Source organism: Mustela erminea, chromosome 8 (assembly GCF_009829155.1).
Source record: "Mustela erminea isolate mMusErm1 chromosome 8, mMusErm1.Pri, whole genome shotgun sequence".
NCBI lineage: Eukaryota > Metazoa > Chordata > Mammalia > Carnivora > Mustelidae > Mustela > Mustela erminea.
Genome location: NC_045621.1, coordinates 22,138,718 through 22,165,462, shown reverse-complemented (window position 1 = coordinate 22,165,462; position 26,745 = coordinate 22,138,718). Strand labels below are relative to the sequence as shown.

The 26,745-nt window shown below is 34.3% G+C and overlaps 1 protein-coding gene across 5 annotated transcripts in view; it reads left to right on the top strand.

The window, feature by feature from the left end:
- The window catches only part of ERBB4 (erb-b2 receptor tyrosine kinase 4), a 1,157,734-nt gene that overhangs the window by 768,911 nt on the left and 362,078 nt on the right, over positions 1-26,745 (top strand). For 4 of the 5 annotated variants that reach the window (XM_032354682.1, XM_032354680.1, XM_032354683.1 and 1 more), the window contains exon 4: positions 10,830-10,964. The exons of the other annotated variant lie outside the window; for it this stretch is intronic. In XM_032354682.1, coding sequence (XP_032210573.1) covers positions 10,830-10,964 — 135 coding nt within the window. The remainder of the gene's footprint in view (positions 1-10,829; positions 10,965-26,745) is intronic. 5 annotated transcript variants of the gene reach the window in all.

Sequence of the window (26,745 nt, the reverse complement as noted above, 5' to 3'; positions counted from 1 at the left end):
CATGACAAGAAATGACTCAAAATGTTAACTAAATATCCAGGATTACTGTGTGGGAGAAATTGTAGTTACAGAATTTATGTTCTTGTTCTCAGAAACATTTCTTCCTTATGAAATACAGATGATCACAATTTTTTATTAATCAAATTTAGAAGTACATTGTAATAATATGTTTGCTAATATACCTAGGTCTAAAATTGTTACGGTATGCACCAAACTTAACTCACCAAGATTTCGTGTGGTTCTCAAAAGTTTTTGTTTGGTCTTCTTGCCTCCCAAAAGATCCATGCTTTAGGTGGTGTAGATATATATATATATATATATATATATATATATATATATATATATATATATATATATTTTAAAGATTTTATTTATTTATTTGACAGAGAGAGATCACAAGTAGACGGAGAGGCAGGCAGAGAGAGAGAGAGGGAAGCAGGCCCCCTGCTGAGCAGAGAGCCCCATGCGGGACTCGATCCCAGGACCCAGAGATCATGACCTGAGCCGAAGGCAGCGGCTTAACACACTGAGCCACCCAGGCGCCCCAGTGTAGATATATTTTTAAATGATTTGGGTAAGGGAGGTTCCTGAACTAAATTAATAACTTAATTTGAAATAGCTACCATTTTTTGGAGCACCTAGTATGTACCAGATGCTTTATATACATAATTGCAATACTCACTGTAGTTCAGCAAGGTAAATATTATTGTTCCTAATTGACAGATGGTAGAAAAGAAACTTTAATTTGTCTGAAATCATACAGGTAAAAATAGCAAAGATGTCCTTAAAATATTAACTGAGCTGTAAATAAATTGTGGCATATTCATATAATGGAACACTGGACAATAAAATGAACAAATAACTAGTGCAGGTAACAAAGTAAATAAGTCTCAAAAACATTATTTTGAATGATAGAAACCAAAAAATATATATAATGTCTGATTCCACTTGTATAAACTTAATACACAGGAAAAACTGAGCTATGGTGTTAGAAGTCAGAATAGTGTCTTTGCGGGACTTGATTGGGAAGGAGTAAGGAGAAATTTCTGGAGTGACAATTTTTTTGTGTCTTTTTCTGAGTGGTGGCTACAGGGATATAGATGCACAGACACTGTGTGCATGAATATGTAAAAAACATAGAGCTTAAGATTCATGTACTTTACATATGTAAAATGCATGTATGTGCATAATATGTATGTAATGTATACTATTTTTTAAAGCTTTATACAAAACTTTATACAAAGTTTAAGTTTATTTGACTCCCTTTTGTTCAACACTATGTTTATAAAATTCATCCACATTGTTCATTTTCATTGCTGTGTGGAATTGAATGTTTTATCTGTCCATTCTATACTGATGGGCATTTGAGTGTCTTCCACATTTGGGCTATTACAAATAATGCTCCTATTAACATCCTAGAACATAAACATAAAACTTTATACAAACTAACTCCAAAGCTATTTTTCTATTTTGCCATAGTATTTGATATTCCAGATTTTGAAGCCAATGCTTTATAAAATGATGATACTTGCATTCAATTATTTATTCCTGATTTTCTCCAGATTAAAACTCTGTTTAAAAAATCTACTTAATTTGAACATAATTGTGGGTTTTTAAAGTTCAATAGTACCAGCTTCTCTACATTCTTATTTTATGACTTATTTACTTCCTTATTTTGTAAAACAGTGTTTTTATTTATTATTTTTAATATCATTTTGACAAATAGGCATTTTAGCGAGGACATCTGGCCCCCAAAGCCATATATTTGTTATTTTTAAGATTCTTACACAGCCTTTTAACAATCTTGATGTTTGAAATAAGATCATTTTACAAGATTAAGTCATTCTTCTTTCTCTTGCTTTATCTTTTATTGCAAGTCTTAGCTTGCCAGCAACAAAGATACACAGCAGTATTATTTATTATTACTGTCATCAGAACAAATCCTACTTTTCTGAAATACTCTAAAAAAGTAGTGAGGAAATCACACATTGTGAGAAGAGTTATTAAAACTATAAAAACTAATATCGTAGGTGAGATATTTGAAAGTGACCTTGCAGTGTATCTCAAGCTTATTGTATTAAAGCCTATAAATAAAAGGGACAAATAATTTCTGGGTACTAATATGACTTTCCCCCTTATTGGTAATGAAAACATTGAACTCTGCTGATTTGTTCTACTGAAGCTATTATATTTCCTGGAAACTTGGAGCAGTTGTTTAAGAGGATTGTTGTCTGTAATGAGGGCTTTCTGTTAGGTAGGGGAATAAAAATATTTGATCTTTATGTAAGGAGTGTTCTATTTTAATGGCAAAAGTAATGAATTTTTCATTCTTTCTCTTTATATATATTTAATTATGTTGATCAGTATCAGATAGTTACTTGTGACTTCTGCATCTATTTTTCAGAATTCATACTTAAACCTTTGTTTATATAATTATTGATATAGTTTTAATATATTTCCAATATATTTTAAAATACAATATTTTTTAAGATTTTATTTATTTATTTGACAGACAGAGATCACAAGTAGGCAGAGAGGCAGGCAGATAGAGAGAGAGAGGAGGAAGCAGGCTCCCTGCAGAGCAGAGAGCCCGATGTAAGGCTCGATCCCAGGACCCTGGGATCATGACCTGAGCTGAAGGCAGAGGCTTAAACCCACTGAGCCACCCAGGCGCCCCTAAAATACAATTTTCAAAACATTAAATCCTCTTCAAAAGAAATTAAAAGTTAGGATACATTAACCTACTCAGGTGTTTACTAATAACCTTGGATAGAGATCAAGTTTTCCACAGTATTTTGTAAGTGTTTCACACATTGGTAGACCCCTTTTCAAATAAAATATAAACTATTTGCCTATGAAAACTGCATTTAAAAATAATATTACTAAAAATAATAATATTAAGGTAATTAACATTAAAATAATAATTTACAATTATTAATCATTGGGGAAATGCAAATTAAAATGATACCACATTATACCAACCAGAATGTCTACAATGAAATACATAGAAAAAAAGAATAAAAAAAAGAAACAGGGTTAAACAAGGCTAAGAAGCAAGTAGCTGCTCATATACCACTGATGGGAATATAAATTGGTAAAAAGCACTTTGAAAAACAGTTTGTCACTATAGTCCAGCAATTTTATTTCTAGGTATGTATGTAATATAAATGTGCACATTTGGTTACCAAAAGGCATGTTCTAGGATGTTAATAGGAGCATTATTTGTAATAGCCCAAATGTGGAAGACACTCAAATGCCCATCAGTATAGAATGGACAGATAAAACATTCAATTCCACACAGCAATGAAAATGAACAATGTGGATGAATTTTATAAACATAGTGTTGAACAAAAGGGAGTCAAATAAGAAAGAATGCATATGGTATTATTCCATTTAAAAAAAAAAACACCAAACCAGGTGAAAGTGATTTTGTTCAAACTCAGGATAAAAGTTCCTTGAGGGAGTGATGTGAAGAAGAAAGCATAAGAAAGACTTTTGTGGTGATGGAACGTTCTATTTCTTGATCTGGGCGCTGGCTACATAAGTGTGTTCAGTTTGTAAAAATGGATTGCATTTGATATGATCACATCTATGTGTATATGTTATGCTTTAGTGAAAAAGTTTGAAAAATAATGTATTTCTTGAAGTCACAAGATATATGTTTTATAAGTATCCAGAAGATGCAAGGAGATTTTGAGTCAGTATGACGGAAACTGCTTGTTGTCTCGCAATACCTATTACCACTGACTAGCTTTTAAATAGTTGAATCTCTGCAAGATGCTAGAAGCTGAATTAAGGAATAGCAGTAGGTTTAAAAAGAATAAGATAAATTAAGAGACATTATGACAAATTTTATTTAGGATATTAGACTGATTAAATACAGAGATGAATGAATTAATGGTTAAGTCTCAAGTTTGGAGTCTACTTGATTTTCACAGCATGTTATTCTGATGTTAACTGAAAAAAGGAAATACAGGGTGAGTAAAAGTTTGGGATAAATTATTAGGGGTAAATATTAAACATATTGGCACATACAGAGAATTATATGATGAGGTAAGAGAACAATTTGAAAGGGAAATCCTATAATCACAATTTAAGGACAATTACAAGCAAAACTTATTTAAAAAAATTTTTCCAGACATCAATGAGTTTAAGTAGATTACTACTTCTCTAAGAGGTAGGAAGAATCAATACATTAAGATTACACTAGTGTTACTCAATGTTTTATGTACTTCATAATGGGAACACTATCTAGTATATGAAGAGGAAATATGACTTACATTAGGCTAACAGTTCAGCAACCAAAAACTTCCTTACAAATATCAGTCATGATGTGTTGTTACTGTCGTTACAGTCATCAAAAACATTTGAATTTCTACTATGTACTTGACACTTTTTTTTGACACTAAGGTCACAGGAAGATGTATGTCATGCATCTTATCCTCTAGAGATCTATAACAGGAGAGAGAAGACAAGTACACAAAAAAAAGGATAAAGAAAGTGGGCTAGTATTCACTCTGTCAGGTGAATGGTTCAGATAAGTCAGTGTTATGTGAGCTACAGACAGTTAGCCTCTAAAAACTAGACGGTCGTAGTAGACTTCTCAGACTTAAGATGCAAGCTGAAACATAACGAGAGCTAAGAATTCTACACTGGAACATTATGGAGAGCGTTACCGAGCTCTATGCAACTGAAATCAAGATATTTTTGCCATTATTTTCTATTTTAAGCTGATTTTCAGCCACTGAATCTAATCATTTCTTCTTAAAATTGCCTGCTCAGATCGGAAAACTGTCTACTGTTGCTTCCTAGCATTCATTCAGTATCCGCATCCATGAGCTTTTGACTCTGATCATTGAGCTGAAATACAGAAGGTTACATCACTGATTTACATTATCACCCTTTCCCCACTCCCAATACAAATGTGACATTTCAATTTTGCACACTTCAACTCTCCTTAAATCATCTGTATAAAAACTTCAAAGCTTGATTGATGATGACTGAGCCATTGTCTCCTCAAGCACCCGGTTCTCATTAGCCTTTAGAGTCTCAGCTTATTAATAATGAACCTTGAGGGCTGACCCAGTGGGGTAGCAGCAATTCATTGTGCTCCCAGCTGAAAGGTCTGGGTTTGGGAAAGATATAGGAATCTCTGGACCAAGTCCATTCCAGAGATGATGTATTAAGTATCACAGGTGGATGATGTGAGCTATATTACTTTTGTATCATTATCTGCCAACAGACTTGTGTGGCTTAAGGTGATGACAGTAAGAAAGATACATTGCTTTATGTCTGAGAAAACCCAGTGACTGCATCCTATAGCTTTATCTTGAAAATGGGCTTTGCCACTTTGGATTCTGACTTCTTGATTGTGACCTTTGGCTTGATAGGCAACATAATTCTGATGTACAGATTAGCCAGACATTCCCACAGTAATTAGACAAGTGCAATATCTCTAATCTTTATTTATTTTATTATTATTTTAACTCTACAGTTGACATGCAGATGGGCCATGCAAAATAAGACATTTAGATATACAATCAGGGATTGAGGTTAAGTATTTCATTCTTGCTTATTTGATTTTCTTGTATTATCTTTGGTAGCTTTGTGAGTAGTAGTAAAATGTTTACTGTTGATACCAATCATGTAGACTCTAGTGGAATATGGGTAACTGCATTTAAAATTATCTTTATTTTATAAAAAAGAAAGAAAGAAAGAAAGACATTCAAACTTATTTATGAAACAGTTACGAATTGTGCATTGGGTCAAAGCAATTTTGTCAACTTCTTAAATTACATAAGGAGGTCATATTAATATATATTTTCAGCAGGGATGCTACATCACAATTAGGCTATTTCATACCAGGCAGGGGGGAAAAAAAAGCCATGATTCAGTATTTTATCACATTTTCTTTTGAAAGAATATATTTGTAAAATGTCAACGATTCTCATAATGGTCACTCATCCCCAAATTCACTGTAATAACTAGCATTTGAAAAGAAATGAAGAGTACAAAAGAACTTATTTAAATAAAATAAATATTTCCTTCTTTATTAGACTCATGCAAATGGGAAATCAAGGGGAGAAATAGTCAAATGGACAATCTTTGTGGATTGGAAGACTAAGACACAAGTACTTTATGTTCTCTTTTAAATGTCATATTGGCACTTTACACTGTTCTAGAAAATAGTTTAAGGAACAATATGAGGTAGATTTATGATTCAATGTAAAAAACATGCTCTTAGACTTTATGTAACATATGCTAGGTAATTTGCACAGGTTTGAGGAAATTTGTTGTGTCCAGGATAGCTCAAAATCATCATTATTCACATGAAAAATAATACTGAATTTGATTTGCAAGATAGGTTTAGGGATACTGATGAAAATGTCTAAATGTGACTTATAAATATCCAACATACTGCTTGCAGTAATTTTGTACATTTTCAATTGTGAGCATTTTATATAATAAAAGCTATTTATCTTTCAGCTTATAAAAACTCCACTTCAAAATTATATATTTTAAAATATTTTTCATATACTCAAAATATATATGTATTGGTCTACTCAAATATATTTTTCTATAATCAGGCTATTACATTTGATATCATAGAACAAATATTTATAGTGGTAATAGCTTCTGCCTTACATAATGCCAGACTCTGGGGATATAGTTTTGACCAAAACAGAAATGACCTCTGACATAGTGAAATATAGAACCAGTTGAGATAAACTAGAGAGCATTTAAGGAGAAAAACAACTTTCGTTTTTACTTTGATTTGGTTGGAATTCAAAATTAAAAGATATAACAGAAGTTAATTGATTAATGGTGGTGCCAAATTCCACGTTACTTTTGTGTTTTAAGTTTGATTTAACAAATATTTGTTGATTAGCTATTGCTTCAGGTTTGATATAGATACAGAACTGAAAAATATTCCTTGCCTTCCTAGAGTTTAATCTAGTATTTCTGTTATAAACTATGTGCTATATATGTTAAATTTGATGTATGGGAAAGTAGTATGGATTACAAATCACTTACTCTACATACAAAAGGATTCATATTTTTTACTTAACTTGTATGCATTAATCTAATAGGAAATGTTTGATACTCAAACCTATTTAAGTGTTTGGCAGAATTTTTAAATAGTTAAATATTTTTCATAGAATATCATATTTCATATATCTTACCATATTTAATTGTGAAATTTATCAAAAAAGACAATATTGTGAACTCACTGGGAATTTTTTTATATAATAAAAAAATTCATATCAGTTTATTTCCAGCAGTTATTACAATGACCAAGAATCTACATGTGTTTCTCTTAATTTTCTCTGATATATTTCCTACAGTGGATGTGAAATACAATAGATGGGATTACCCTGAGGTCATGTACTTATTCTTTAAGTCCTTTCACTTTTCTAGGCTTTGGGCATCTTTATTTGAATGTCAGTTACACTTGTGCTTGTTTTCTATATTACCTAGAATTAGAAATCCTTTTTTTTTGGCCATGGTTTAAAAATTTAATTATTAATTACTGGAAGGGAAACTGTCTTGGTGTAACACAGATCCAGTAAGCCTTTCATAGAACTTGTGACAACTCTACTGTTCTTGTTTCTTGGTAAAGATAGATCTAAAGTATAACCAGACATTTTCCTGATACCTTCTTGGATAAATATCTTACCAAGATTTCTCTTTTTCTAATCCTTCTTTCTAACCTAAAAATGCAGCCAAGCTTTAATAGTCAAAAACATTAGAGATCCATTTTGTCCAGGAAATAATCTGTGTCTCTAACAACTTTCTTAAAGGTCAATATATTCCTCTAGAATTTTCTTAGTTTAGAAATAGATCTAACTGAATATTTCACCACAAATCGTATTAAATTAATGTTTACAAAGGAGCACCTGAGTGGCTCAGGTTTCCACTTAGGTCATGATCTGAGGATCCAGAGATTTAGCTCTATGCGGAGCATGGAGCACGTTTAGGATTTTCTCTCCCTCTCACTCTGCCTCTCCACCCACCCTACCCCTATGTGCACACACTCAAAAAAAAAAAAAAAGATTTGCATAAAGTTATAAACTCTCAAAAAATTGCATGAAGTTATAAGATCAATATAAACTACACCAAAGAGTTAGTACAATATTAACATTTCCTTACCTATAGGTAATGAAATTGATAAATAAATGTAAGGTAAAGTATATGTTAAAACTCCTCTATAAATGTCAATAAATTGCTCATTTTCTGACTATAGTGTTTGACATTCACCATCAGAGTATAATCTAGGCCAAATATAAAGGAAAGGACTATTTTCAGGGAAAATAGACACATACACAAATAGATTAAATGTGCCTTATAAATCCATCAATAAATACTAGAAGTTTATATATCTTCCTGATCAGAATTGCTAGCAGATGCTGGCTTTGAATTTAGGGTGTTATCCAAGCTGATCATGATTGTAGTCTTAATTTGAAATTTTAACATGTAAGATTATACTTGAATTTTTACTGCCTCCTTTCTAAATCCTTTTCCAAGTACAAATGAAGCTCTTGAACAGAATATTTCTGAGAAACAAATGTCAGCATTGGTAGCAGATTAATATTGTTGAAGGGATTTGATGAGATTATTATTCAGTGTAATATAATCTGATTCCATTTGAATATTTTTAGATAGGAAGTTAGAGATGGATACTGTGTTCCTTCAATATGAACTATTTGAATTACAATGTGAGTCCTGAAAAATATACTCTTTCGACAATATTTGAGCTATTATGTTTTCTTCTCACATTTTTTTTTTAAAGTAGAACTTTTCCAAATGTAGAGTGAAAAATAACCTTCATTTCCTGGATAGCAGTCAAAATCTCCTTTCTTGCCATCTAATGAAGAATTATCTTTAGAGCAGAAGAGCATCACCTAATGTCTCATGAGAAAGCTATTAGTATGAGATGGTCACATTTCATAGATAGAAACTTAAATGCCAAACATTAATGCAGAAATCCATTTTCACAATCTTTCTTATGTCTTATATCTCCTTTCTGCTTTGATGAAGATTGTATGGTTAGGTCATGAAAAATAATGAACTGGATTTTAGAAGTAGAAAGATGATCTAATTTCTTTTTGTTTCTTTTTTTTCTTTCCTCACCTGAAAAAATTGAACCAATAGTCAGTGAAAGGACCAATGATGAGAACGGGAGTGATTTTAAATGTGGAAAGCCCTGTGATGTCGAAATTAATCTGGTGCATTTTATACACACAAGGCAATAAGGCAGTTGAGATGTGCCTATCTCTCTTCCACAAATACTCCTCTTATGGTGTCACGTGTTCCTTTCATTCTTTTATCTCTCTCCTTGGTTTAAGGTGACTCTTAAAAGTTTAGCTTTGGATACTGCACGAGAGATTATTTTTTTGAGGCCATCATGGGAAATAAAGTAGTTGCCTTCTTATTATTCATGTTCCTCTTCTTCCTCTCTAGCAGTCTTGGTTGTTTAAGTTTTGTTCAAGTAGCAATTTGTCTACTCAGCCTCCCTTATAGTACAAATGCTCCTGGGATACCGTTCTGGCCAAGAAAATGCCTACATAATCCTTGGGGAGAACATCTCTTCCCAAATAGAAAGTCAGAGCCTCAGTAGGAAGATGTCTCTTGCTTGCTCTTCTGGTTTCAGCTTGCCTTGAGTTCGGAAAGACACTTAGATACATCAACCTTCTTGTGTCTGTAATGAATAAAACCAACACACAAAACAGATGTGGGTTCTATGGACACCACTACCTCCTATAGGTTTCCTATGTGAGAAAAATTATCCTCTATCTATATAAATTACTGTTAACTGTTTTTGTTACTTGTAAAAAGGTATTATGGACTGAGATTTAATTTCTCTTAAGTTGTTTTTGTATTGTGTAGAAGGGGAAAATGTGGTGGATATTGAGCAGGAAGTTGCTATGAGTATTTCTAACCAATTTCTTCAAGTAGTAAGGATGGTATTTTCAAAAAAAAAAAAATAGTACTTTTGGAGGGAATATCTCCCCCCTCCCCCAGATAACTTAAAGCAATCTGCAAGAGAATTATATATACTATCAGCCACTGAACAACTTAGCTGATCAAGGCCAGTGTGAAGTAGAGAATCAAGTAAAAATTGGCTTTAGTGCATTTTGTCCCATGGTCCTACCATTGTTGCAATGAGCCATTGGGTTTTTATTATAGTTTTCTGTTGTTCATAAAGAATCATTGGCAATACTATTGATTCCATTTGAGAGAATCAAAGAACATTTCTTCGTAATTGAAACATTAATTTTAGCTTTCATTTTGTTTTAATTACTTCCTACTGACTCCAGTCAATGTCACATGGACTAATAATCTTTTTAAGAGAGATAAACAAGTTAAATGGCCAAAAGAGGGAACTGGTTAAATAAATATTATTTAATTTATACTGTAGCATATTGTAGTTTCATTAAAAATAATGTAGAATAATATTTAATTATCATTAAATACTCACCACCCAATATTAAAACTAGCAGGTTATGAAATATTATATTCAATGTTATTCCAATTTCAGAGTAAAAAAAAAAAAAGGAAAGAGACTGAAAACTTCTATACCAAATATGAAGAGTGTTTCTCTGGGTATTTATATTATGAGTGATTGTATTTCTTTGTATTTTTCAATCTTTCCCAATTTCTACAATTAATTTATATGACTAAGTGATATTATAAAAGGTGCCTTGGCTATTAATAATGTGACTCTAATTTAACATTGAAAACACTTTAAGAATAAATCACTTTTATTGACTACCTTATCATCAACAAAAAGTTTGACAAGAAATCTCTGTTTGTTTGTTTTAATACAGAAATCCTTAATGGTGGAGTGTATGTAGACCAGAACAAATTTCTTTGTTACACAGACACAATTCATTGGCAAGATATTGTTCGGAATCCATGGCCTTCCAACCTGACTCTGGTGTCAACAAATGGTAGCTCAGGATGTGAGTAACATTATCTTTCTTAATGTCTCAAAATGTTCTTCTGCTTCTTGTGAAAACAAAACAGCTTATGTTTATCATGTCACTAATCATATTTTGAATTTTGATTGCAGCCATTAAAATGTTCAGTTATATATAAGAGAAGAATCTTCTAATTAGCTCTCCTTTTGGTATGATAACTTCCCTTTTATAAATTCTCATTTCCTTAACATGACTTCTTTTGCTAAATCTAAAAACTTTACTATATTTCTAATGTCTAAACATTCCAATGTCTAAATATTTAAACATCTGCCCAATTGTCCATAAACTTAAGACTGGTGTCTAACTACTGCTTCGGTTCTTTGTGACCCATGTACCACTGAGAAAAATGTGGTAGGACAAAATTAAACCTTGCTATTCACTATAATGTTTTAAATTTTTAAAAAATGGTGAACACTGTAAAACTCCTAAGCCTCCATTTGCCCCTGAAACCTCTATGGTAATACTTCATGACAATTCGAAACAGTATAAATAGAATGGAGAATTACAGATTTCATAAAGAGCTATATGTTACATTCCTGTGTTAGTCATTAGCCTAATAAACTACCCAATTTCTCATGCTTCAAGTGTATTGTTTCTATCACAGAGGATTGATCAGATTCAGAGTGTTTAATATGATTAAATGATAAGCAAGTATAATTTGAACTATATAATTAAAATTTTAGAAAATTATTCTGCCTGGAACCTGTTTCACTTTAATAAAGCAGGCTATGTGGTCCCCACATTTATTACTACTGACATTTGTATGAGAACAGAATCCTTATCAAGTGTTAACCTGGGTTTTATATTTCTCATCTATTATTATATATTTCCCGCCTGAAATCATAAATGTCTTCACACAGTTCGATAATTATTTGCAATAGTGCTGATTGTGTTATGACACTTTTGTAGGAAATCAAACTCCAAGGGACAATTATTAAATTTCATGATGGCCCTAATAATATAATGGGGAAATATGAATGTATTTGATCCAAACTGACAGCTGTGTTTTTAATAAATGGCTAAATTTTTTAAAGTAGAGTAACGGAATTTTCTTGTCACCTTTGAGTAGAAATTTGTATGAGATTTCGTCTTTACAGCATTCAAGTTGCCTACCTTGTAAAATTACATGTGAATAAAACATTGAATCTGTTCACACTAACAAGACAAATGATGTGCTTCAGAAACGGCTTCCATTTTCAGTCTGCCCATACTATGGTTTATTTTATATTTGGGGATGTGGATTATAGTGGATGCATAAGAGGAAAGGGCTACTGACTTAGCTTATTAGAATGACCAGCTTTTAATGCCTGAATGAGACCAGGCAAGAATGAAGCCCAAGAGAGAAGCCGAAGGGAAGCCTTACCGGATGTGGAAGAGGAAAGGTCTGGGGGGTTGCTGCACTTTCACAGATGGCATCTCTTTGTGCTGTTATTTGTGGGCAATTTTGGATGGTGTGCCTATAATTAGGCAACTGTAGCTGCATTTGTTTTGCATGCAAATAATTGCAGGTGCAAAAATTATAAATGCAGAGTAGAGTCGTAACAATTGGTCCTTTACAAATTAACCACCAATTGCTTACTGAAGTTTCATCCTTTACATACTAGTTCTCTTTGCTGATACATTAAATATACTTCATGACACCAAAACTGAAAATAATGAATTCTCTGGTCTTTGAATTCTGGTTTTACTCTGACTGAATTTTTTCCTCTACTTTCTCCCCATGGATGATAACAGGTATCACATGGCTTTAAGTAGGCTCCATGCCCAGCACGAAGACCAGTGCAGGGCTCGAACTCACGACTCGGAGATCCATACCTGAACTGAGATCAAGAGTCAAACCATTAACCAGCTGAGATACTCAGGCACCCCTTCCCTCAGGGTTTTAAGTACAGCTTCTATAGTGAGGACTTCCAGAACTACAGTCACCTAATCAGTCGCCAGAGTTAAAAACCTGGTGGTCACCATAGACTTCTCCTTCTTCTTGGTTCATGGCATTTGTTTAATCATTAAATCATACTGGATTTGCCTTTTTCTTGATTTTACATATTTCTTAACATTGTCATAGCTGTAATTCAAGTCTTCATCCATTGTCTGAGTTACTGAAATCATCTCTGAATTTTTAATAATTTTTGAGTCCACAAACCCTGTGCCGTCGGGTGAAACCAATAGCTTCCTTCTTATAATAATTTAAAATTAATAAATAAGCACAAATAAATATTTTATATCATAAATGCATAAAAATAAATAAATCCATTAAATAAATTTTAAAGGATTACAAGGAAAATTAATTATACTGAAATACATTTATCAACATACTTAAAAATAATTATGTGATATGGTAATATGCTTCTTTATTAGTATGTTAAATTAAAAATATATAATAGAATTAATAGGAATGTAGTTTTGTAGCTGTGATAGGCCTAAATATTATTTTAAAAATAATCACTTTAATAAACAGTGCCAGGAAAATTGGATTTGTGCATGTACAAGATTGAACTTAGACTTTTATCTTACCCTAAATGTAAGAAATTAACTCAAAATGAATTAAAGACCTAAACACAAAACTATAAACTATAAAACTCCTAGAAGAAATCATGGAGGAAAATGTTCATGACATTGGATTTGGCAATAATTCTTGGAGCTGTCACCAAAAGCAAAGACAACAAAAGCAAAAATAGAAAAATTGTGCTACACCAAACTTAAAAACTTCTGTGCATGAAAGGACATGGTCAAAAAAGTGAAAAGGCAACCAACAGAATGGAGAAAAATTTACAAATTGTATATCTCACTAGGGGTTAACATCCAGACTATATAAAGAACTTTTACAACTCAACAACAGAAAACAACCTAATTCAGAAATGGACACGGACTTCAAATGATGTTTCCTGAAAGATGATATACAAAGATGATCACTTTGGTTTTTTTAAAAAGATATATATATATATATATATATATATATATATTTATTTATTTATTTATTTATTTGACACACACACATACACACAGAGAGAGCCCAACTAAGGAGAGCAGCAGGCAGAGGGCGAGAGAAAAGCAGTCTCTCCGCTGAGCAGGGAGCCCGATGTAAGGCTCAATCCCACGACCCTGGAATCATGACCTGAGCCAAAGGCAGCCACTTAACCAACTGAGCCACCCAGGTGCCCCATCACTTTGATTTGAAATCCAAATCTAAGCCATGAGATACCACTTTACAGCAGTTAGAATGACTATTATCAGAATGATAGAAAATGACAAGTGTTGGTGAAGATGTGAAGAATTTGAAACCTCTCTGCACCATTGTGGCATTTTAAAGTTGTAAAATAGCTATAGAAAATAGTATGAAGTTTCCTCAAAAATTAAAATAGAACTACCATATTATCCACCAACTCCACTTCATGGTATATATCCAAAAGAATTGAAAGCAGAGTCTCAAAGCATAATTTGCACACTTATATTTATAGTAGCTTTATTTATAATAGCCAAGAAGGGGAAATATCCTAAATGCTCATTGATGAAGGAATGCATGAACAAATGTGGTACACACACACACACACACACACACATGCGTGTACATTATTCAACCTTAAAAAGAGAAGGCAATTATGACATGTTGCCACATGAATGACATTTGTTAAGCAAAGTAAGCCAGTCATAAAAAGACTATGTCTGCTTACAAAAGGTATCTAAAGTAGTCAAGTTCATGGAAACCAAAAGAAGAATGTGGTTACCAGAGGCTGAGAGAATTGGGAAATGAGGAGTTTCTGTTTAATGAGTATAGAGTTTCAGTTTTGCAAGATGAAAAAAAATTTGTACATCTATTCCACAACAGTGTTAACATTCTTAACAGTACTAAGCTATATACAAAAAATGGTTATGACAAGGGTGGTTATGACTGAGTGGTTCAGTCAGTTAAGCATCCCAATCTTAGATTTTGGCTCAGTTCGTGATCTCTTGGGTCCTGAGATGGAGTCCCACGTTGGGCTCCCAACTCAGTGGAGAGTCTTCTTGAAGATTTTCTCCCTCTGTCTCTCACCCCACTGGCTTTCTCCCTCTCAAATAAATGGGTAGATAAATCTGTTTTAAAAACAGCTTATGACAGTAGATTTTTATGTTGTGTGCTTTTACTGCAAGAAGAGAAAAAGAAAGAAAGAAAAGAAAGAAAGGGGGAGGGAGAGAGGGAAGAAAGAGGGAGGAAGGAAGGGAGGAAGGAAGGAAGAAAAAAAGAAAAAATATTATGATACCCGTCAGAACTGGAATGCAGTATGAATACATCTATAGTTTCTAGTCATCACAGTGAAGCAGGTACACTTATCTTCATAAGTGATAAAAACCCTATATTTAATAAGATTAATGTGAATAATAATGTAAGGATTCCTCATTCAAGTTCAAGGACCTCCTAAATATATCCCCTAAGCCTTTTAGGGTTTCCAGGTCTCCTGGTTAAGAGCCCCCTTGTTTAACTACTCTCCTTGCCTCCGGTCCTGACAAATCCACCTGACAAAGTGCCACCAAAAGCTCCGTTTAATGCATAGCTAACCATGACCCTGTCCAAAAACCCTGGTGCTGCAACTGACTCATGTGGAGGGAGGGGTCAATTCTTAACAAAACCAAAGGCTTGGAGTTTTTAGCAGATTCCTGCTTATTTCTCTCTACAATGGAATGAGTTCTTATAATTTATTTGTCTGTACTGCCTTTCCTTTTCTGTTTGCCAGACTAAATTTTGTTCATACTTTAAGACACTCATCAATTGTTATCTCTTGTAAGAAGTGCTCTCTTCTATAGGCTAGATTAGGTAACTTTTCTCCTCTAACCCCATAAAGAGCAGTCCTGAAATCCAGCATTCTTACTCTAAAATGAAAGTCCTTGAAGACAAGGCCCAAGTCATCATTTTGCCCTGTTTTAGCACATAACAGATGGATAAAATTTTTATACTGAATAGACAAATAGATGAAATATATCAGTTCATAAATAAAAAAATCAGATGAATCTAAATACTTTATCCATCATTTATATGTAAGAATTATAATCCACAGACAGGAAGCTTACTCATTTTAAGTCTTTTTCAGGTAAAAAAAGACAGCCTACATCTGTGTGCCTAATTTCATTTATAACTATATAATTATGTCATGCCATTTATATTTGTGTGCTACTTTTATTTTACTATACTTGAAAGATAAAATACGTATGTCAGATTTTCCTTCAGTGTAGACTGATTTGCCCTACAAGTGTAGTACTTGTAAATCTACAAATCATACAATTTTGAAAAGAATTTAAGAATATTTGATTCTTGGGGCAGCTGGGTGGCTCAGTGGGTTAAGCCTCTGCCTTGGGCTCAGGTCATGATCTCAGGGTCCTGGGATCGAGCCCCACATCAGGCTCTCTGCTCAACAGGAAGCATGTTCCCCTTTCTCTCTACCCGCCTCTTTGCCTACTTGTGATCTCTCTTTTTCCGTGAAATAAATAAATAAAATTTATTTAGTTATTTATTATATTATATATTAATACATATTAATATAATGTATATTATTTATTTATTTATTCTTTTTAAAAATACTATTTGATTCTTAGGTGTTAGTTTGCAAAGTATTTATTACCACGGTCTTGGCTTTTTGTGCAATACTAATTCTTAATGCAAAAAAAGCAAAATCCTTTCAAGAGCAACCTGGCTTTTCATTGACGTAACTTTTGGACTATAATTGGAATAATGAAGAAAAGGTTTGATGTGTCTAGAGAAGAAATTTTAGAATAGTAACACTCCTTTAAAAATACATGATTTAGGAATGATTGTAACCGAATTGTATTTTCCAAAATACTAGAGGTATCTCAATCTAAACTTTAGCAAGGTAAGAGAGGGATGAGTGTCCTTTTTATTAAAGAAATCCCTAGCAAGATTTACCTAACATTCTAATATACTTGAATAGGTTTATCAGTGGGGCTTTTTCAATAAACTACTATTCAGACTGAAAAAAGCATATAGTAAATGATGTTTCACTTGCTTGGAGTACTTCTAATCACTCTCATCACCATTAGAATGTCAAAATGATAGATATTAGTTGCCTTTGAAAAATTAAACAAATGGGAATGTATCAGAAGATAGTATCAGACACTACTTGCCAAGAAGACTGTGTAGTCAAGAGAATGGCACCAAACTGGTTGTTTGAGACCTCGCACTGCCTCTTGTTAGTTATTTGACCTTAGGCAGGTCACTTAAGCTCTCATTACCTCCATTTCCGGATCTGTTAGAGGAGAGTGTCAAGAGCAGAGCTGAGCTGAGCTGTTAGATTTCAGGGTTTTAAGACAAAGAACCAATAAGAAGGCACCAGTCAAGCTTTCAATTACCTAATCCAATAGCATAAGCAAGAGGCTGAGCTGAAGAAAGCCTCAACTCCCACACTGCCCATTTTCCCCCACAGAAGAGCTCCGAGAGAGCTCAGGTGGATCAGATTGGTCAGTTCACACATGGGGAACTGTTTAACTGTTGAGGGAGCCCCAAAGAAAGGCCTCTGAAATTTTATGGATCTAGGAGCCAGAGGGCAGGTTGGAGGCAGAGAAAAAAGGGCTAAGAGTGGAAAAGTTGAGTACTGAGTCAGAGTAAAGAAAAAGGGTCTTAAGGGTTCACTTCTACCCATGTCCTTTCCAGCAAAGGCACCTGAGGAGGACCTCTGTCAAAGGCATTTGATGGGGTCACCTGGATGGCTCAGTGGGTTAAGCCTCTGCCTTCAGCTTAGGTCATGATCTCAGAGTCCTGGGAGCAAGCCCTGCATCGGGCTCTCTGCTTGGCAGCAAGCCTGCTCCCCCCTCCCCCCGCCTACTTGTGATCTCTCTCTCTGTCAAATAATTTTTTTTTTTTTTAAGGCATTTGATGAGTGGAGGAAACTGATCTAGTAAAGTAGCTATGCTTAAGAGCATGGCTTGTTAGGGGCTCCTGAGTTTTCCCCGGACTCACAGCACTGGCTGTGCACCAAGTCCGGTGTGGGTAGGGCAGCTTTCCGCTGTGAGACCTGCCAGGGTAAAGCTTTTTAAGTTGCCTGTGGTCAAGCTGAAAGATCACACATAGATTTTTGGCCAGGAGCTAATAATACCAACTTCATAGGGCTATTATGAGGAATAAACAAGTTCATATGTGTCAAAATCGGAGTAATTTCTTATGGTAAAGGAATAGAGTGACATCCAGTTATGATTTGATTTTCCACACGCATTAACCATATGTGGACAGAAATAATTTTGTAATATGTGAGTTATATTTTTACTAGATATTAATTACTTAACATTTTATTTTGTTTCTGTTTCCCATGTGTTTAAGCAAAAGATGATATTTTGTAGCTTGAACTCTCTGAGGCACTGGAAGGAATAAACCTCAGATGCTCCAGGTCCTGTGGTCTCTTCTTCTGCTTACCCCAGATACACCAGTCATTCTCAGCTGCTTTCTAAAACCAAACGTGGGTTTAGAAAGCTATCCCACTATCCAAAAAGTAGAAAGTTCCTATGAAACCTTTTGAGTCAAAATGGCCTAAAGTAAAGAGTGTCTGTCCCTGGCTTTTCAAAAGTTTACATTCTATCACTTTTCCTTCACAAAAGACCAATGTTAGTACAGTAATGGCCTCTGGGGGTGTGTGTGTGTGTGTGTGTGTGTGTGTGTGTGTGTGTGTGTAAGTGGAAATGCTCCTCCATTTCTTTCAGATAACAAACAGGTACTAATGTAGGTCTTCACAAAGATAAATAGGCCTATTGTGAATTTTTGGAAAGTGCGGGACACCCACACAACCTAATGCCAGAAGAGGAAAGGTGGGGGAATTGGCAAATTCATAGAAGAATTATATCCACAAACACAATTCCAGTACTAACCATTTGTTTAAGGCAGATATGCTGCCTGACTTTAAAACATGAGCAAAACATATGGGCGCCTGGGTGGCTCAGTGGGTTAAGCTTCTGCCCTCGGCTCCGGTCATGATCCCAGGGTCCTGGGACTGAGTCCCGCAGCAGGCTCTCTGCTCAGCAGAGAGCAGAAAGCTGCCTCTCTGCCAACTTGTGATCTCTCTCTCTGTCAAATAAATAAATAAATAAAATCTTTTTTAAAAAATCAGTAAAACATAAAATTATATTTTTCTTTTAATGACTCTCACCTATCCTATAATTGCCCACTCCTAACTTATACTGCATGTTGTGTCCCATATAGGTAATTTTCTTGAACTAGAAAATAATTATATCTCAAAATAGGGTAGAATTAAATCTGATGTTCTTAGTTTATCCACTTTTGTTACTCCTTCAGTGTTAAAATTTTTACATAAGATAGGCGTACTCTTCTAAGTTTGGCATTTTGTAGTTACAGTAAAAAATAAAAGTAGCAAGAAAGTTTATTCAAAGTACATTTCAGTACCGTTTCAGCTTCTGTGTATTATATATGCACAAATCCATTTTCACATAAATGCATATATGGAATCAAGTCATGCACACTGTTTTAAAATGCTTTTTAAAAATAAAAGTTTTAATTATGGGAATAGAAAAATATGAAAAACAAAAAAGATAAATGAACATATATAAACTCTAAAGAGGTTGAAATGATTTAGAAATTACATTCTTCATGAATCCAAGCTAATAAAACAAAACAAAACAAAAACAAAAGAACTACAGATCACTTATCAATTTATTTTTTTTTAATTTTTTTAAAGATTTTTAGTTACTTATTTGACAGATCACAAGTAGTCAGAGAGGCAGGCAGAGAGAGAGAGAGAGAGAGAGAGAGAGAGGAGGAAGCAGGCTCCCCGCTGAGCAGAGAGCCCGAGGTGGTGCTTGATCCCAGGACCCTGGGATCATGACCTGAGCCAAAGGCAGAGGCTTTAACCCACTGAGCCACCCAGGTGCCCCCACTTATCAATTTAGATGCAATTATTCTAAACAGAATATTAGCAAACAGAAATAATTGAATTTAGAAATGTATTTAAAATATAAGAACATTAATATTGTTAATGAAAGAGTAAGGACTTGAAAATCATCCATAATGGAGAAGACCATTATTCCAACATTTATAGGAAGAGAGTTTCCAGGGGCACCTGGGCGGCTCAGTGGGTTAAGCCTCTGCCTTCGGTGAGGTCATGATCTCAGGGTCCTGGGATCGAGCCCCACATCGGGCTCTCTGCTCAGCAGGGAGCCTGCTTCCCCCCCCCCCCCCCCCCCCGCCTGCCTCTCTGCCTACTTATGATCCCTGTCTGTCAAATAAATAAATAAAATCTTTAAAAAAAAAAAAAAAAAGAAGAGTGTTTCCAAATTGACTGAAATTCACTCCAGGATAAACTTATTATTTAAAAAAATTCATTGCAGGATGGAAGTACAGTATACCTACTAGTTTGTTTGTTGTTGTTGTTTCCCTTAGCTTCTTAGGATAAAAGTGCATTGTTTTACTTTTTTTTTTTTAATATTTATTTATTTAACAGAGAGAGATCACAAGTAGGCAGAGAGGCAGGCAGAGAGAGAGGGGGAAGCAGGCTCCCTGCCATGCAGAGAGCCTGATGCAGGACTCGATCCCAGGACCCTGGGATCATGACCTGAGCTGAAGGCAGAGGCCTTAACCCACTGAACCACCCAGGCACCCTGTTTTACTTTTTGAATAAATTTTTCATGACAGTTCTTTATTTTCATCATATGCAATAGTTTCCTCTCAAATCAATGTTTAATCAAATATATATATATAATTAAAGAAATACGATTTTTGCTTTCTAGAAAATGACACAATATTCCTTAACAATACCTCAACCCCAGGTGGCATAACAAAAAAATCCTCTCATAGTAAACCTTTCTTATTTCATCCAAGTCCTCATATTTATCACACATTGCATCTGCTATTTTATTTTATTGCAAATATGTATATATATTACAAATATATGTACATAGCTGTGTGTGTTTGTACAGAATAAATAAATGCATAAAGTAAACATTTTATATAAATGTGTGCCCACACATACACACACACATATGCACACATCGTCTCAAGAGTTTATGATTATAAATTAGTTTCTACTTTATTTTTATATATAAAACATCTAAAATCTGGAATAAATTCCATAATCCCCGCACTCTGGCTTTATTCTCTTGCTGCTAACTCGAGCCTCTGCTACCGATGACTCCAATAACCTCACAACTGTGCCAAACACTCTCTCAGCTGCTTTTAACACCCACTGTGTCCCCAATTTCCTCAAAGCATAAAAGAGACTAGTGATTAGCATGATTTTGCTAATAATAATAATGGCTGTTTGGAGGGGGAGAGAGGGGCAGGAAGGCCCAAACTTGACTTCTGTGTTTCTGCTTGTGGAGTGAGAACATTCCTCACTACCAGGATCCTTGGACCATTTCCAAACCTCAAGGATGGATTCCTTTGTGTTCCCCTAGAGTTTTTCTCCCTTCTCCAGGCAAAGGTTCATTTCATTTTCTGTTTTTGAGCTAATGAAAACATCAGTTTGTCACATAAGGAAATGCCTGCTTCATATAAGAGAGTCTACACAGCATGGCTTCCTCAGAAAAGTTTTAATACTGCATTTCCCAAAAGCAGTGTTTCTTCAGTCTAAAATTACACCATATTAGAGGAATGTTAGTAAATGTTTAATATCAATTTTTCAATACATAGAGGAGAAATATCCCGATTTGAGGAGTTGCTAATTTCCATGGTATAAACATTCTTAATATTCTCCCTTTTAAGCATCAATGTGGATTTGGGAAGGGATGACCAGTTAGCACACTGTTATGTTGCATTTCCACAATACAGATTCAATAGATGTAAATAACCTCGGTCATATAAATAATAGTAAAAAACTGTAAACTGAAATAACGTAAAAATTGTAATCTGAAAATAATGAATTTTGAGAATCTATTACCTTGGCTTTCATAAAATTTAATTGTGGGCTTATGTAATTTAATATTTAGTAATGGCTATAACCAACAACCAGATCTGAAAATTCTAGAAAATCTGACTGTCTGCTGTATCCACTACTGCCATGTGTGAACATCAGCAGTCCTATAGAGGTAAAGGCGGGGCTAAGCCCAGCCCAGTGCTTATCATTTCTCTCGATAACAATGCAGAGAAAATTAAGCCTACACATCATGCATGGTATGAACTGATTGTGGCCTCTTATTCCTGCAGGCAGATGCCAAGTAAAACACACATGTACATGCACAGCTTCCTCAAGAATGACCTATTTAAGAATAGGACAGTTTACCTAAAAACTTATGGAGGGAAAATATCTGCTCCTTCAGGGTCATATTCTGCTAACATTTTTCATTTAAATTATTAAATAGTATATTTAACTTCTGCATTCATGTTAACTTCTTGCACTAAATATCCTGAAGAATGCTGGATAGATGTTACCTTTATTTGACTAAAGGGCTTAATGAAATGTTTCCTCTCATGGAGTAAACTGAGATTCATTTTATTTTATTTTATTTCATTTCACTTTATTTTATATATTTTATTTTGTCTGTGTTCCAGAATTCATTGTTTATGTACCACAGCCAGTGCACCAGGCAATACGTCCCTCCTCAATACCTCAAAGATTAACCTCTTTGTACCCTACAAACATACTGCTCTAACTCTTAAGGTGGTCAATTTTCTACCATCAAAAAAATGTAACTATAGCTTCTTGGAAGAAAAATCATTCTTACGTAAAGTGACAGCAGAGATGTTATGTAGCATTAGAAAAGGACAAAGTTCTTTACGTCCAGAGTTAAGTAGATTAGGGACGCCTGAGTGGCTCAGTCAGTTAAACGTCTGTCTTCAGCTCAGGTCATGATCCCAAGGTTGTGGGATCATCTCATATTGGGCTCTTTGCCAGCAAAGAAGCTTCTTCTCTCTCTCCCTCTACCTCCCTCCACCTCTGCCATCCACTGCCCCAACGTGTGCTTGCTCTCTTTCTCTCTGACAAATAGAATCTTAAAAGAGAGAGAGAGAGGAGAGAGAGAAAGAGAGATCAGTAGATTAAGTTTCTAAAGTTGGACATGCATCAGAATCTACTCCCAGAGAGTCTCCCTAAGTAAATTTGGTTTAAGGATGGGAATCTACCCATCTTCAAAATTCTCCAGTTGAGTCTAGGTACAGGTATAAGTAGCACTGGCTTGGTATAGGATTTCTATGCTAGTAAAAGGATTAGAAAAACATATTTTGATGAATACATTTCAGATCACATGCAGATTCAAAATTGACCTAGAAGGTATGAGTTTGCTGTAAATGAGCCAGCTGACAAATATACGATCCCCTCTTAGAGAGTATGTAGCTCTCTGTTTTTATGTGATTTTTGTCACTAATTGCAACAATAATTTGCTTTAAGGACCTGTAACGTTCTTGGCCTAATGGATCACGGACACTTAAAAATTCCTATTTTTAATTCTTATAGAAATTCTGCAAAGTAGATATTAAGAACCCCATTTAGGGTTGATCAGAGACATGCATCTTAGAATTTTTAGTAATCAAAACTGGATGTCTTCCAGTGAATGATTGGAAAGATTAAAATTTCATGAAATAATAGGTTACTGGGATCCAGTTGTCCAGTTAGGGACTGTCTTCTGATTTTCCTGTTTCTTTGTAACTTATTTTAAAATAAATTTTAACAAGTCTTTTCATCAAAAATGTATATCATTATTTAAATAAAAATTGCTGAAATTACGAAGAATATTTTTCATACTGTTCAGAAGGAATGGAAAAAGACCAAGTAATTAGAATAATCACATTTTCTTTGTAAGAGTCAAATGAAATGATAAGTTTTGGGAATTGGAGATTGTTGTCACCAAAAGGCATCTTTCTTATTGGGAAAAAAAGTAATAAGAGCTACATACTCTGTTTAAATTAGATAATAATCACAGTAAATCTAGTCCATGTAAACCGAATCAAAACAAATGTTTTCCAGACGTCCATGGATAGATGAATGGATAAGGAAAATACGGTATACACATGCGGTAGAATATTACTTTGCCTTAAAAAGGAAGGACCATCAGGGCACCTGGGTGGCTCAGTGGGTTAAAGCCTCTGCCTTCAGCTCAGGTCATGATCCCAGGGTCCTGGGATCGAGCACCACATCAGGCTTTCACTCGGTGGGGAGCCTGCTTCCTCCTCTCTCTCTCTTTGCCTGCCTCTCTGCCTACTTGTGATCTCTGTCTGTCAAATAAATAAATAAAATCTTTAAAAAAAAAAAAAAAAAGGAAGGACTATCTGGCATATGTTACAACATAGATGAACCTTGAGAACATTACACTAAGTAAAATAAGCCAGTCATAAAAAGACAAATACTGTATGATTCCACTTATATGGAATACTTAGGATAGTCATAATCAGGGACACCTGGTTAAGCATTTGCCTTCAGCTCAGGTCATGATTCCACGGTCCTGGAATCAAGGTCCACATCAGGCTTCTTGCTCAATGGGGAGCCTGCTTTTCCCTCTGCCTGTCGCTCCCCCTGCTTGTGTTCGCTCTCTGACAAATAAATAAATAAAATCTTTAAAATAATACTCAAAATCATAAACATAGAAAACAGCATTGTGGTTTGCAGGGGCTAGAGGGAGGGGAGAATGGGGAGATTTTGTTTAATGAGTGAAAAGTTTTAGAATATGAAAAGTTATGGGAGTAGATGGTGTTGATTGTTGCACAAACAAAGTGAATGTGTTTAATACTACTGAACTGTACATTATGATGATAAATTTTGTGTTATATTTATTTTTCCACAATAAAAAAAATAAAGTTAAAGATATAAAATGAGGAGCTTTAATGTGAACTGATTATCAGTAAAACCTCTGGTGATCTTCCATGTTGCTTTCATTCTTTTTTTTTTTTTCCCTGCAATTAAAAAAAAATGTACCCATATATAAAATTTTTAAGTCATCCTGCTCTATGAGAATGAGCAAATAATTCTAAATCTGGAAGAATTAGCTGTAGGGGTTGAAATGTTAGGTTGATAAAAATGGACTTAAATTTTTAGAAAGGAAGAACCTCATTAATTTAAATAACAAGTACCTGATTAACATAAAAGAGAGTTACAAAACATTCCATAATTGATTTTTTTTTTTGTTTACTTTTGATCCCAGTTAGTTAACAGAGTGTTATATTAGTTTCAGGTGTACAATATAGTAATTCAACATTTCCATACATCACCCAGTGCTCATCATAACAAGTGGGCTCCTTAATCACCACCACTTATTTCAACCACCCCCCACTTACCTCCCCTCTAGTAACCCTCTCAGTTTGTTCTCTTTGGTTAAGAGTCTGTTCCTTGGTTTGCCTCTCTCTTCTTTCCCTTTGCAGGTTTGTTTTTTCTAAATTCCTCATATGAGTGAAATCATTCCATAGTTGATTTTATAAAACATAAAACCTTGATTTTATATTTAGTGTATAAAGCAATTATGTAAAATTTAATGAAAATTATGCTGAATCCATATAGTGTTGCTGTCTTTTATTTTCTCTGATTTGTTTACTTTCTAATGGGTTGAGTGATTATGTATGTGTCCGTGCCCTGTTCTGCAGCCCTCATTCATAGATTTTATTACCATTCACGTATTTATTCTCGTTTTACTAACGAAAGTGGTTTTGTGGAACTCAGTTGCACGATTAAGTAAAATTTAAAGAGGTTCTTCTTTTTCTTTTTCTTCTCTAATTTCTTATTTAGAGAAAGCCAGAAAGTGAAAGGAAGATGTTTACAAGGAAGTGAACACTGTCTATTCAAGTTTCCTTTCCATAACTTTTGCAAAGAAGTTTTGCTTCTCTCTTCCCCTCACCTCTTGGTGTCCTCTCGTGAAGCCACTTTTATTTCAAAGTTCAGAGCAGAGGTGGTTACACTGGAGAGCTGGAGCAGGGGAGCTGGCATCTCCGCAGGGAGCTGGGGAAAGATGAATAAGGAGATCAAGCTGCTAACCCACTTCGAAATCTTTCAAGTCCGGATTATTGCAAGCAGCCGTATGCAACTTTTATTTAATTCGTTGCTGCCTAGCAAGAACAAATTATGTTCTATTTAGAGGTGATTCTTTTGGCAATTGTAGGTGCTCTTTCTAAGCAGGGAAGAAAAAAAAAGGAAAGGAAATTATGCAGTGACATTTCTCTTAAAGTTCTTTAAGTGTAAGAGAAATATATATTTTAAGGCTTGATTTTAAAATGCCCGAAGTTAAAATCATCTCAAAATTAGATGTCCCAGACACTTTAATTCTCCTACCTCTTCCTACCTTATTAAACAAAAATTTTGACCGAGTGGTTTTATTTTTTCTAAAATTATTTTCTGTAGAATCAATTCCAACTCTACTAAAGAAGTAGAATATGTCATTAAACTTGTTACCTATTTGCCAAAGTTACTAGTTACTTTTTAGTAGTTAATTATTACTAGTTACCACATGCCAAAATATGTTTTTCAGAATAAAGAAATTTACTTCACAAGAAAAAAAGTCAACGATAAAACTAAAAGTTTTTTTTAAATTATAGATTTCTGAATAACCAATTATCTCTTTATTTCTCGATTTCATTAGTTGAATAATTTTAAGTGTCAAATATTTTATTGCATTTCTAGTAGAATAAACAAATATCTAAGTGTCCATGTAGTTGTATAATTGACAGAGATCGTCTTGGTTTGACTTAATAGAAAAAAGTAAATTAAGGGGCGCCTAGGTGGCTCAGTTGGTTAAACATCTTTCTTCTGCTCAGGTTGTGATCTCTGGGTCCAAGTCCCACAAGGAGTCTGCTTCGCTCTCTCTCTCACCCTCTGCCACCCCCATGGCTCATTTTCTCTCTCTCTCAAATAAATAAACAAGA